This window comes from Pseudophryne corroboree, chromosome 6, assembly GCF_028390025.1.
Source record: "Pseudophryne corroboree isolate aPseCor3 chromosome 6, aPseCor3.hap2, whole genome shotgun sequence".
NCBI lineage: Eukaryota > Metazoa > Chordata > Amphibia > Anura > Myobatrachidae > Pseudophryne > Pseudophryne corroboree.
Genome location: NC_086449.1, coordinates 224,788,702 through 224,803,729, shown reverse-complemented (window position 1 = coordinate 224,803,729; position 15,028 = coordinate 224,788,702). Strand labels below are relative to the sequence as shown.

At 43.2% G+C, this 15,028-nt stretch overlaps 1 protein-coding gene across 1 annotated transcript in view; it reads left to right on the top strand.

The window, feature by feature from the left end:
- SLCO3A1 (solute carrier organic anion transporter family member 3A1) overlaps positions 1-15,028 on the top strand; it is a 619,509-nt gene that overhangs the window by 439,124 nt on the left and 165,357 nt on the right. The window contains exons 3-4 of the mRNA XM_063925735.1: positions 4,102-4,200; positions 6,388-6,651. Of these exons, the coding sequence (XP_063781805.1) occupies positions 4,102-4,200; positions 6,388-6,651 (363 nt within the window). The remainder of the gene's footprint in view (positions 1-4,101; positions 4,201-6,387; positions 6,652-15,028) is intronic.

Genomic DNA, 15,028 nt, shown 5'->3' with positions numbered 1-15,028 from the left:
GATTCCCGTCAATAGCAAGCAGCGGAGGTGGTTCTCGGCAGCTGACAGCGTCTGTAATGGGTTACCCGGCAAGGGAATACCCGAGATGAGGCGGCACCTCAGCAGAACAGGGCTTTTCCAAGCACAGCAACAAGAGTTGAGCAGGAATGGATCCAATAAACGTGATGGAAAGAGACCGTACTAATCCCTTAGTAACAGTAACGGATGATCCGTGGAAGTCTCCAGCAGTGGACAAGCAGTTAGAATGACCCTCTACGCGTTTCTCCGCCCACGATATCGGCGGTTTCCTCAGGAAGTGTGTACACACGTTTATTGGATCCATTCCTGCTCAGTACGGATGCCACCAGCCTTATCTATGACTGTGGACTGAAATATCTAATAATTGGCACAAAGGCCAACTGCAGTGAATTTAAAGCTATTTTTACTGTGAATGTGATTTCTTATACATGTATATGCACTTGCACTGCTTATGTTTTTAACTTATAAACTAATCATCATAAGTGGTTTTCCACTATCTCTAATAATAAAAAGTTTTTGTTGGATATTAGCGCTCCTTAAATGTTTTTTATAGAACATTAAGTATAATTAGTGTCGGACTGGGGCATGAAGGGCCCACCGGCGAAATGCTGTAGTAGGGTCCCATTCTTAGAGGCTTGGCAAACCATTAGTGCATGGTCTGGGCCCCTTGATAAATATATACAGTAAATACCGCTAGTACATACATGATAATGTACCAGATTAATAACAGCAATGCACTGTGGAGAATACACCATAGTCCTGTGCAGTATAAGGTAACTTATGTATAATGCACTGTAGAGAATACACCAAAGTCCTGTGCAGTATCATGTAACATATTCATAATGTATAATTGAGAGGGTGGGGCCCCAGGTAGTGGGGCCCACCGGTGGTTTCTCCTGTGCCCCTAGGGGCCAGTCCGAGACTGGACCCAGTCCATATTAGTGAAATACGGAACAGTGATCATTCTGTCTTCATTAAATGTTCCTGGTTTGTACGATCAATCGGGCATGGTCCAGACTGCAAGGAATTTGGGCCAACCATCCGTCTCATTGCCCGTCATCCTGGTGTGTACCCACCCTTACTTTCCCACTCCGGTCCGTGCAGAATGTCAGCGTTTCACATTTCAACATTGTGAACATGATGATTTTGTGAGCATGCTGACACTCTGCATACTGTATGATGACATGTTCAATATCTACATTTAACAATGTCGATATTGTGATGTTGACATAAATATCGACATTTTGACTACATCCCATCTAAACTTCAGTGTAGATGAGCCCAAATCTTACCCCAAACTAAGGTACAGATGTGTCCAGTTCCATGTTACTGATTTTCGCTTGCTGTGTGCATACACCTCGCGGCAGCGCTCCCCCACTCCCGGCCGTGACCAGTAGCAGTGTGCATATACACCATTCATTCTTATGAAAGTGGGGGCATACGCTGCAAACGAGTCGTGTTTCCCGCGAATAGACCTTAAGATGGAACTGGACACATCTGTAGATAGCGTGATCGTTAGTAATGTAAATAATGCAAGATAAGAGTTTAGTGTTTTTCTGCTATTTAATGAAAATTGAGTATTAATGTTTGGAAACAACAGCTACTGGTTGCTAATTGTGTATAACCGAGAGGTGGGGGTCTTACAGGGGAGGGTAATTGTTTCAACTAAGGGGGCATTCATTAAGCTTTAGTAAAGGTCAGACACAAAGGACCTTATTCATAGATGAACGCAGATTGCTGCCTACGCAGCCACATCTGCGTCCGTCTCCTCACATACTGGAGGCCGCCCAACATCTCTAGCGCAGCCTTACGATGCATCCGCAATTAAATTGGAGGCACTGAACGCATTGAATTAAACTTAACTACTGGCGCGCCACCACTTATTAAATCGGAGCATCTGCATGTGACATCACACAGCCACCCCAAAAACGCTCCTAGAACGCCCCTTTTCAGCCCACCACACCCCCCTCCCAAAACCCCCGCGAACGCCCACCGTTTTCATTCACACTATGGTCACACCCTTCCAGGATGCGCCCGCAGTGTGTAAGGTTGCGCAGGCACGATGCAGCTGTCATCAGCTGATATGATCAACTCTGAATAAGGTCCAAAATATTTAGAATTTACAATACATCATGAAATTCTAACAGTATTTTTTGTAAGAATCATTCGTGTATTTTCCAAATAAATCTACAATGTTGCTCTAAAACAAATTAAATAAAAAACTGTAGGAGTAATATTGAAACGTAGATAAAACAAAAAATCATTGAACTTTTTTGTTTTGAAATGTATTTGTTTATCAAGCACAAACTTTACCCACCTCTATGGTGACCGGTGAATCAGGAGAGGCTTCCCAAAATCCGCTATGGGAAAAAGTCACCAGGTGCTCACACAGACGAGCCTCACATGACTGTAACACTTCCTGCCTTCACCTTTATGTAAGGAGTCATAGGATGACATATAAGCATAACTTATTTAATATTGTTTTCAGGACTTCTCTATAACAAACGTTTGGCCTAGTGGTGCCATGATTCAAAAAAAAGCGTGAGAATCACTAATCTACAGTATGGCTGACATATTGCAAAGCATTTCACAGAATGAATTGTTATACAGTAAGTACAGTATATACTGTAACTTATTTTCTCCTACTAGCAATTTCTATTGAGAACAGTAGGTGGCAGCATAGATCTCATAAAATTAAATTCAACCGCCGTTAGAATGTAATTGTCATGCTGTAAGACTTACCTTGCAATCTTTCTGTATAATGTGTGTAGTAGATGTGTATTTATTTTACATCACAGCCTAATTTACAGAGACAGTCTCGTTTTAAAGAGATACACACTTTTCTTCCGGTAAATGCCTTATTTTATACTATTAACCAACTAAATGAGATGCTTCTATTTCTGGATGTTAGATGCATTTTTTTTTTATATATTTCTTCTTGTTCTCTGAGCATCATGAATTAATATTTAATAAGGGGAGTATTTACCAAAAATAAGTAAAAATCAAGGGGCCAATTCATTAGCACGCATGCTGGGGGCCGCCCAGCGCTGGACAAGGCTGACCAGCTTACTGACCGGCGCCTCCCCCCCTGCTTCAAGCAGAAATTGTGAACAGCACGCAATTTCTGCTTGTTAGCAGAAATTAAGGATGACTCCTGCCGGAACAGCTTAGCTGTGGCCGCCCGCAGGCGTCCTGGCGCCATTTTTGTTGTCGCAGTGGCTGCGTGTGACGTCACGCAGCCGCTGTGGCCGCACCCCCGACACGCCCCCGTTCACGCGTACCAGCCCACCGTTTGGGCTGGCACGCCCCGCAACACTCCGTTTCCACCCAGAAAATGGAGCGTTGCTGCCCCCCTCCCGTCCCGCGACCGCCTCTGCCTGATTGACAGGCAGAGGTGATCGTAATTTCTGCGGCCCCTGCAGAAATTGCAGGCGCATATGCGCAGTAGGACCTGCTGTGCATGCGCCCACGGCCCCTCAGCAAAAATTCCATACGAATCACTACTTTCGATTCATACTGAATTTGCCCCCAAATGTAGTAAATATGATATGATGCCGTTGTATTTCCTTGTGATCTGCCAAGACCGCCTTGTACATACAGTATTTACCAACAGAGCAACCCTGGAACCTGTTTTACAATGTTGGTATCTTTTGTTTTGTATTATGTCTTATGTGTGTATTATTTTATGATATCAGATGTGTGTAAGGTGAGCTAATTCTGTGTAATGATCGTAAAACACTGGCTCCTTACGCAGCGGCAGGATCAATGGAGCGCATGACAAAAGCTCATTTCCCGGAATCGCTGCATATAGATATTCTAATTTTTTCTCCTCTATTTTACTCATATGTATTTTGGTTTCTTTTATATAGGAATAGCAAATTAGCATTTTCGCTAGAGGATGTCTGCTAATCACTTGTATTTTCCTAATTTGAAACACCTCAGTAGTTTTCCTACACTCAGAAGTACCGTAGATTGGCGAGAACTATCACAGTATGTGCTCACAGCAGTTTTGTTCTTTGTGAAACAATTATTCTTACAATTTGTTTTAATTACTGAAACAACCATTTTGTGTTTGTTTTGCAGGTATCTTGTTTACCATGCTGGTATTTGGACCAGCCTGTGGGTTTATCTTGGGGTCTTTCTGTACCAAGATTTACGTTGATGCTTTACTTGCCGACACAAGTAAGTGTTTCTTTGTAATCTAGCTACTGATAATTATTAACAACATGTGTAGCAGAAGATACAAGGGCAGAAAATACATGCATCTTGCCTTATCTGTATATATATGCCAGTGGCATGTGGGAGCACAGTAGTAAGAACTTTGGAGGTCATTCCGAGTCGTTCGCTCGGAAAATTTCTTCGCATTGCAGCGTTTTTCCGCTTAGTTCGCATGCGCAATGTCCGCACTGCGACTGCGCCAAGTAAATTTGCTATGAAGTTTGGATTTTTACTCACGGCTTTTTCTTCGCTCAGGCGATCGTAATGTGATTGACAGGAAATGGGTGTTACTGGGCGGAAACAGGCCGTTTTATGGGCGTGTGGGAAAAAACGCTACCGTTTCCGGAAAAAACGCAGGAGTGGCCGGAGAAACGGAGGAGTGTCTGGGCGAACGCTGGGTGTGTTTGTGACGTCAAACCAGGAACGACAAGCACTGAACTGATCGCAGATGCCGAGTAAGTCTGGAGCTACTCAGAAACTGCTACGAGGTGTGTAATCGCAATATTGCGAATACATCGTTCGCAATTTTAAGATGCTAAGATTCACTCCCAGTAGGCGGCGGCTTAGCGTGTGCAATACTGCTAAAATCGCCTTGCGAGCGAACAACTCGGAATGAGGGCCTTTGTTTCAAGTTAACCAAGGTGGCAGCACAAAAATTAGAAAAAAAGAAACGTGGATGAATGAGATCCAGTCAGGAATCCTGATGGTCGGGATCCGGGCAGTCCAAATACTGACGCCGGAATCCCGACACAGCTCAGAATGCCGACGCCAGCATCCCAACTGGGATCACAATCCCGGTGCTAACAGCCTGACACCTGGGATACTGAACAAGCCACTGCAAGGCCTCCGGAGAGGTATGCCGTGGGAAGGGGGGATAGGTTTAGGCACTACTGGGGAGGGTTAAGTTTAGGCTGCAGGGGGGGGAGTAAGGTTAGGTTTAGGCTTCAGGAAGAGAGGGTTAAGGGGCCATTGGGGGAAAGTAAGAATATTTGCCTTCCCCCTGTCGGGATTCTTAGTGGTGGGATGCTGCGGTAAGTATTCTGACTGCTGACATCCCAACAGCCGGCATTTCAAACCCAACCTCATGTGGTGTGAGGCAAAGTCAGATCTCTGTTACAGGGTGTTTTTATAGTACATCAAGGATCTCTGCTTCTCTGCTTATTAACCATAGGTTAAATCATGTGGTGAGTTTAGATAAAGGCTTTGGGTTAGTGTTAGGTCTGTCTAAAAAATATAAAATGTTAGCATTTGTCCTGGTAGACTTTAAGATTACAGTGGTGAAGCACATCAATAGAAAGCCAACAATACTGTCTTTAAAACAATCTTCCATTTGTCTTCATAAAAATAGTAGAGTCTGTACTATCTAGGATGTGTAGCAGTGGTACTCCTTTCTTGGGGGGTCCATGGTAGTTAATATGGTAGTTAATGGTAGTACCCTTTATTGATATGAATCAGAAACATATCCTGTCCCACAGAAGCTTTACTGCTCAGAATACATTGCATTAGGGTTGATGTTTTTTCCCATGCAGGTTGCAAATGGTGTCCTGGCAATGGTGGAAACCACTGAACATCAATTGTGACAACCTTATACTGTATGCAGCTTCTTCAGAGCTTAATCGCATTCATGTCGCAGGGGTAGGCACAGGACCACCTAAAGCATGGGCAGGCCCCTGTATGGAGGTGTGTGGCCAACTGGGGGCCTGGCAATGCTCCATTGGGTTCACTATGAAGAAGTTATGTGCAGGTCTGAATTAGCGGCACGTGCTGAGCATGGTGTAGCTGCGCCCTCTTGGGGGGCATGCTTAAGACGACTTTGTACTTTACTTTGTAACCCCTTCCCTCTTTTGGCAAATCTGGTTTAGCATTTTCCTTTCACCAGTATGTCAACACAGAATGGCTTCAATGCTATAAACGCACCACTCCAGCTGGTAAAGCACTAGTATTCAATGCGCCCATCTAGCACCACCCATAGAGCTAAGCAATGCTTCTGCCATTTGCCCCATTAAGCACAAAGATTTTGTGAATTGCAAATAGCAACTACTTGTCCTGCATTTATGTTTATGGAAAATCAAAGTACAAATGGACAAAATGTAATTTTAAAATTAGAAAATGCATATAAAGTATATATGCTCCATTTATTTTGTGTGCTAGGTAAACTGGAAATCACTCCAGAAGACCCACGATGGATTGGAGCGTGGTGGGCGGGGTTCCTGCTTTGTGGTGCCTTACTCTTCTTCTCGTCCCTCCTGATGTTTGGATTCCCACAGTCTCTCTCTACTCACATGGATCACTCTGAGGAGAGTGAGCAGACCATGCTACCTGACCGAGAGTATGAGCCACCAAAACCAAGCAATGGTGTGCTGAGGCATTCCTCAGAGTCGGGGGATGGAATGTCCTGCTTTCAACAGCTCAGAGGTAACGTAATTTATTCTACAGTAAGTGCATCCTATCTAATACAACTCAGAGGCAATGCATATAACCTAGAGTAAACATACATCCCATCGAATACAGCCCAGAGGTGACTGCATATAATACAGCTCAGAGATACTGCATATAATCTACAGTAGACATACATCCATTCGAATACAGCTCAGAGGTAACCACATATAGGGACACATACTGGCCAAAAGGACTAAAAGGCAAATTCTGAGGCACTCATCACTTTCGTGGATCTGACAATCCATTTAGCGTTTATTGGCACATTGTGGCTATTTAGTAAGAATAACTTAATTTGCTATTAAGTAACATTTTAGAGTGATTCTTGTATTAGCCTTCTTATGAAGTTACTTGTTGCAACTTAACTCTTTTAATTATATATCTTTTATTTCTGGTACCATCCATTTCTGTGTGGGTATTCATTTTACATATATATGTATTTTATTTTATTTGATCGAATCGTATTGATATACTTCCATTTGCGCTCCCTTTTTGATCTCTTAAAGGGATCAGGGACCCTTTTATTGGGCAGCAGCATCTGGTTGTTGGCTATATGATTTGAAGCACCTGTCATAATGTATTTTGCACATATAGGGCTGACTGTGCATGCTTCATAGGTGCACTGTGCACTTGTCAAAGTCCATTACCATGGCCGTTCACAGTGAGGATTCACTCGCAAAGTGATTGACAGGAAGGGACCATTTAGGGGAGGTAACGGGGAGTGGTGGCAGAAATGCAGGCAAGTTGTGACTGCTTTCATGGCGTGGCACTGCCTGTGTATGTGATCCCATATGCATTAAAGATGGCTCCGGCGTCTCATTTCATGCGGCCATTCTGCATGAGCATAAGTTTGCTTGGCCGACTATAAAAGGATCGTCTTTGTATGCAGTTGCTGAGATTAGCAAACCCCAGTGGGCATCTCAATACAAATCCTGCCGGCTGATACATTTGCATAGTTTTGCACAATGGGCCGGATGTAATGCAGTGCAAGATGGCCGGAGCGCTGGGATTCCGGCTGAACATGTAAGCGGCAATAATTTACAAGGTAAAACTAACCTGGTTTGCCTTGTAAATGTTTGCTGCTTTAAAAAAACGTACGAGTTCAGCCGGAATCTCGGACCTCCGGCCATCTCTCACTGCATTAAATCCGTCCCAGTACCTGCATATGGGGTTGCAGCTTCGAATCCCAATAGGGTACAACTATGAATCAGGCCCATAATCTACAGTAAATTTAGGTGGCATCTCCAGACATGCCTCTAACTTCAGGGGCCTGATGTAAACATACATTACTGTGATACTGACCATAAATAAAATACAATTATGTAAGGGGACAAGATCATGAGGTTCCTCTCCAAACGCAGTACTCACCCCCTGGCTATGTCGAGATCTCTGTGTGAGGAAGCCTACAGTACTGACAATTGCATACAAAGCTCTTACAAAGATCTACAAGCAATTTCATAGCTTTAGGTTGGTTGTTCATAGTTTTCATCACTTAACCACTTAACTGACAAATTTTTCCCAAAAAAACACTCAGAAATTGTCAGTTTTTCATGAGTGAATTAGGTGCAGAAAATGAATCCAAGATGATTTTAGTTGAAAAAAAGAAAAAAGAAATATTAAAAGTAGAGATGTGCACCGGAAATTTTTCGGGTTTTGTGCTTTGATTTTGGATTCTGTTCCGCGGCCATGTTTTGGATTCGGACGCATATTGGCAAAACCTCCCTGAAATTTTTTTGTCGGATTCAGGTGTGTTGTAGATTTGGGTGTTTTTTTTTCAAAAACCCCTCAAAAATAGCTTAAATCATATAAATTGGGGGTAATTTTGATCCTATAGTATTATTAACCTCAATAACCACAATTTCCACTCATTTCCAGTCTATTCTGAACACCTCACACCTCACAATACTATTTTAGTCCTAAAATTTGCACCGAGGTCGCTGGATGACTAAGCAAAGCGACGCAAGAGGGCGGCACAAACACCTGCCCCATCTAGGAGTGGCATTGCAGTGTCAGACAGGATGGCACTTAAAAAAATTGGCCCCAAACAGCACATGATGCAAAGAAAAGAGAAAAAGAGGTGCACTGTGGTCGCTGGACGGCTAAGCTAAGCGACACAAACACCTCAATATCACAGGAATTATTCATTCTAATCAATGGTATTATTGGTCCAAATCACTGGAAGAAAATGACAAAATCACTGGAATTATTCGTTCTACTCAATGGTATTATTGGTCCAAATCACTGGAAGAAAATGACAAAATCACTGGAATTATTCGTTCTAATCAATGGTATTATTAGTCCAAATCACTGGAAGAAAATGACAAAATCACTGGAATTATTTGTTCTAATCAATGGTATTATTGGTTCAAATCACTGGAAGAAAATGACAAAATCACTGGAATTATTCGTTCTAATCAATGGTATTATTGGTCCAAATCACTGGAAGAAAATGACAAAATCACTGGAATTATTCGTTCTAATCAATGGTATTATTAGTCCAAATCACTGGAAGAAAATAATAAAATCACTGGAATTATTTGTTCTAATCAATGGTATTATTGGTCCAAATCACTGGAAGAAAATGACAAAATCACAGGAATTATTCGTTCTAATCAATGGTATTATTGGTCCAAATCACTGGAAGAAAATGACAAAATCACTGGAATTATTTGTTCTAATCAATGGTATTATTGGTCCAAATCACTGGAAGAAAATGACAAAATCATGGGAATTATTCGTTCTAATCAATGGTATTATTAGTCCAAATCACTGGAAGAAAATGGAATGGATGGATACTTGCAGTGACACAGAGCTGCAAGATACAACAATGGCCTACTGTACACATCTATATACTGTTGGGTCAACAAAATGCTGCACTGTAATACTATATATACTGCTCACAAAAATGCTGCACAGATATGGAATGGATACTTGCAGTGACACAGAGCTGCAAGATACAGCAATGAATTTAGCAAAAAAGGATACGGGGAATGACTACCCCGTTAGGTCGGGCGCTGATAAATTAATTTATAAAAAACACCTGATATAAATTATGTAGTATGATAGCAGCTCCTAAAGGGCAACTGGATGCCTTAAACAGAAATATCTGGTTTTAATGTTCTATAGAAAACATTAAAGGAGCGCTAGTATCAGATAAAAAATTAGTTTAATAATAAATAAGGTGGAAAAAAACACCTAAAGATAATTGGTTAGAAATATATAAGAACATATGCAGTGCAAATACATATATATATAAAAAAAATCATCACATTCACAATGAAGACAGATTAACTATAATCGGCTTCTGTGCAAATTGTGATTAATATTGCAGTCCACGATGATAAATTAGGCTGGTGGCATCCGACCTGATGAAAAATTTAAACAAGCATCTCAACAGAATACTTGAAAAGTTTGCTGATAGGATTCAAACAGAGGGGTTTTTTTGTTGCTCACCCCTAACATTAGGATCCGTTCTCACCCGTATTTGTAAGCGCTGGTTCCCATCAATGGCAATTAGCGGAGGTAGCTCTCAGCAGCCGACAACACCTGTGTCAGGATTTACTGTAGGGAGAGTCACAGTTGCAACGTTACACCTCGGCAAGCGGGGCTTTTCAAGCACAGCAGGGAGAGTTTAACAGGAATGCATCCAGTTAAAAGGAGTTGGAGGGGAGCATCCTAATCCCTCAATATCAGTAGCGGATGGTCCGTGAGAGTCTACAGCAGTGGACAAGCAAAGTTAATGACCCTCTACGCGTTTCTCCGCCCACAGAACCGGCGGTTTCCTCAGGAAGTGTGAAGTATTCTGTTGAGATGCTTGTTTACATTTTTCATCAGGTCGGATGCCACCAGCCTAATTTATCATCGTGGACTGCAATATTAATCACAATTGGCACAGAAGCCGATTATAGTTAATCTGTCTTCATTGTGAATGTGATGATTTTTTTATATATATATATGTATTTGCACTGCATATGTTCTTATATATTTCTAACCAATTGTCTTTAGGTGGTTTTTTCCACCTTATTTATTATTAAACTAATTTTTTATCTGATACTAGCGCTCCTAAGATACAGCAATGGCCTACTGTACACAACTATATACTGTTGGGTCACCAAAATGCTGCACTGTAATACTATATATACTGCTCACAAAAATGCTGCACAGATATGGAATGGATACTTGCAGTGACACAGAGCTGCAAGATACAGCAATGGCCTACTGTACACAACTATATACTGTTGGGTCACCAAAATGCTGCACTGTAATACTATATATACTGCTCACAAAAATGCTGCACAGATATGGAATGGATACTTGCAGTGACAGAGAGCTGCAAGATACAGCAATGGCCTACTGTACACAACTATATACTGTTGGGTCACCAAAATGCTGCACTATAATACTATATATACTGCTCACAAAAATGCTGCACAGATATGGAATGGATACTTGCAGTGACACAGAGCTGCAAGATACAGCAATGGCCTACTGTACACAACTATATACTGTTGGGTCACCAAAATGCTGCACTGTAATACTATATATACTGCTCACAAAAATGCTGCACAGATATGGAATGGATACTTGCAGTGACACAGAGCTGCAAGATACAGCAATGGCCTACTGTACACAACTATATACTGTTGGGTCACCAAAATGCTGCACTGTAATACTATATATACTGCTCACAAAAAGGCTGCACAGATATGGAATGGATACTTGCAGTGACACAGAGCTGCAAGATACAGCAATGGCCTACTGTACACAACTATATACTGTTGGGTCACCAAAATGCTGCACTGTAATACTATATATGCTGCTCACAAAAATGCTGCACAGATATGGAATGGATACTTGTAGTGACACAGAGCTGCAAGATACAGCAATGGCCTACTGTACACAACTATATACTGTTGGGTCACCAAAATGCTGCACTGTAATACTATATTTCTCTTACGTCCTAGAGGATGCTGGGGACTCCGTAAGGACCATGGGGTATAGACTGGCTCCGCAGGAGACATGGACACTCTAAGACCTTTTAATGGGCGTGAGCTGGCTCCTCCCTCTATGCCCCTCCTCCAGACCTCAGTTAGATTCTGTGCCCAGAGGAGACTGGTCACAAACTAGGGGAGCTCTACTGAGTTTCTCTAGAAAAGACTTTTGTTAGGTTTTTTATTTTCAGGGAGCACTGCTGGCAACAGGCTTCGTGGGACTGAGGGGAGAGAAGCAGACCTACTTTACTGATAGGCTCTGCTTCTTAGGCTACTGGACACCATTAGCTCCAGAGGGTTGGAACACAGGTGTCGTCCTCGCTGTTCGTCCCAGAGCCGCACCGCCGTCCTCCTCGCAGAGCCGGAAGATAGAAGCCGGGTGAGTATAGGAAGCAAGAAGACTTCAAAGGCGCCAGAAGACTTCAGATCCAGCCGCTGTGACCTGGGACATAGCCAGTAGCTCCCTGCCAGCGTGCAGGATCTGCGCTGGCAGGGAGCTACTCGTCAGGTACAAAAGCATCACCGCCGTGCGATGCTTTTGCACCTGTGCGTGGTGGTGTAGGGCCTGACATGTGGGGCGGACTAGCCCTGTGCTGGACGTCCCCCCGCATGTCAGAGTAACTGATCGTAGATGTGCTACATTTCGCACATCTGCGATTAACTCTGAATGACCCCCACAGCTTTAACATAAATAGCAGTCAGTTCTGTCATTTGTTTACTTCACTGGATATGATGCTATCTTGTCAATGCAGGAAACTATACAGGGAGGGACCTTAGGAGTCTAGAGGCCAGAATGCGAGCCACAGCTCTCTCATTATACAGCTTTGAGTTGTGTGCTCCACAATGAGTTCCATAGGTAGAACACATACATCAGTGCTACAAAATTGTGAACCTTTAGAATTTTTTGAATTTTGTATACATAGGATTCTAAGGGCCTGATTCTGCTTGCATGCGGCTGCATCTATTTTCGCATCTATGACGTTGGGTCTGACTCATTTTTGTAAGTAAGGCAAAATGACTAGAGTGTGGACTGTCAAGCATTGGGATGACAGTCAGGTGTGGATATGGATGGCCCTGCAATTTAAAAAATATAAACCGGGATGCCTTGATCAAAGGAAATGTTGGTTTAATCAATCCACATATAAGGCATCCACATGTCAGGATCCACATTTCATGGATACAAATGTCAGGATCCACATGTCAGGCAGATAATGTACAAATGAGGAAAACCCAGCACTATTATAATACTTCTCAGGAAACACTGACCAACAAATAATGTATCACTCCAACAACAATAAATGTAATATTCCGGGAATAACATCAAAGGAACTACAGGTCTTTCTTGCATTGGATAATGTCAATGTTCATGAATCCATCATCAGGAAAACACTGTGAAGGAATAATGTACATAACCCCTGTTGCTGTGCAGTCTGGAAGGGCCCAGTTGGAATAATCTGGATTGAGCGACCTAGTATTCCAACTCGGGAAGCAAATAGGGTTGAACACGTGTTCAACCCGGCTCGCTGTGCTGTGTGAATGGGTAGCCGGGTCAAAACGACCTATTTCCTGTTCACTCTGTATGGATGGGCAGGCAGCGCTTGGAGATTATGTGAGCTCTAAGCACCGCCCCCGCTGCGTCACTGGTGACATCACCAACCCGGTAATATGATGGGTTGAGGGACAGTGGTGGCAAAGGTTCTGAGGCTAGCCGCACGTGGGATGCACCTGTGTCATTCTCCCGGAAGGTGATAACGCACCAGCCAATCATGTTTGAAAAATGACAGGAGCTGATTGGCTGGTGCGTTATCACCTGCCACTTATAACTGCTTTATCACTTCTCCAGGCTTAATACATCTGCTCCATTATGAGAAAACCTAACACTACATTCCATAAGAACCTCATCGATACCATCCCTACTTGGAATACAGTGGTGGACAGCTTACAGTTCAGTACCTTCTTTAATGGAATGACAAGTACTGGATAGTAACAGCAAATTCTACAGGAGACTCTCAAAGAATCTGTCCATGAACTGACACTCAACAGAATTTTGGTCTTGCAGCCAAACAACAACCCAAACAAAGTCTACAAAAGAAAGTGGTTGAGATTTGTGTTTTGGAATCGTCAAGTCAGAGGCAGACCGTAATATGATAGTAATGTTGTGGCATGGCCTGAAATGGGATGTTCATGCAAGAGATCCCAACAACATCAAGTTTTGCAGTTTTGTAAGGAGCAACTTTATGGGCTAAAATCCCTCCAAGCTTATATACAGGACAGAATAAAAATTACTGTAAACATTTGTCAGAAGTAGTGATGAGCGGGTTCGGTTCGTCGGAATCCGAACCCCCCGAACTTCACCCATTTTACACGGTTCCGAGGCAGATTCGAATCTTCCCGCCTTGCTCGGTTAACCCGAGCGCGCCCGAACGTCATCATCCCGCTGTCGGATTCTGACGAGATTCGGATTCTATATAAGGAGCCGCGCGTCGCCGCCATTTTTCACTCGTGCATTGGAAATGATAGTGAGAGGACGTGGCTGGCGTCCTCTCAGTTTTATTCAGGTGGCTGCAAATATCTGTGCTCACTGCTTTATTGTGGGGACTGGGGACCAGCAGTATTATATAGGATGAGTACAGTGCAGAGTTTTGTTGACCAGTGACCACCAGTATTATACGTTCTCTGCCTGAAAAACGCTCCATATCTGTGCTCAGTGTGCTGCATATATCTGTGCTCACACTGCTTTATTGTGGGGACTGGGGACCAGCAGTATTATATAGGAGGAGTACAGTGCAGAGTTTTGCTGACCAGTGACCACCAGTATTATACGTTCTCTGCCTTAAAAACGCTCCATATCTGTGCTCAGTGTGCTGCATATATATGTGCTCACACTGCTTTATTGTGGGGACTGGGGACCACCAGTATTATATAGGAGGAGTACAGTGCAGAGTTTTGCTGACCAGTGACCACCAGTATTATACGTTCTCTGCCTGAAAAACGCTCCATATCTGTGCTCAGTGTGCTGCATATATCTGTGCTCACACTGCTTTATTGTGGGGACTGGGGACCACCAGTATTATATAGGAGTAGTACAGTCAGAGGCGTCACTAGGGTTGGTGTCACCCGGTGTGGTAACTCATGGTGTCATGGTGTCACCCCCCCCCCCCCCCATGGACCTCCTCCCGTATCACACCACATGGAATCCTTATTAATGTCATAATTCGGGAGGCAGTCAATTGACAGTCGGACTGGATCCCGGCGGTCAGTATACCGTTTCCGCAAGGGGACACGCTGTGTTCGCCGCTGGGATCCCGTCTGTTTAACTCCCAATGTCAGCCTCCTGACCGCCGTGGAACGTATAATCAGTGCTA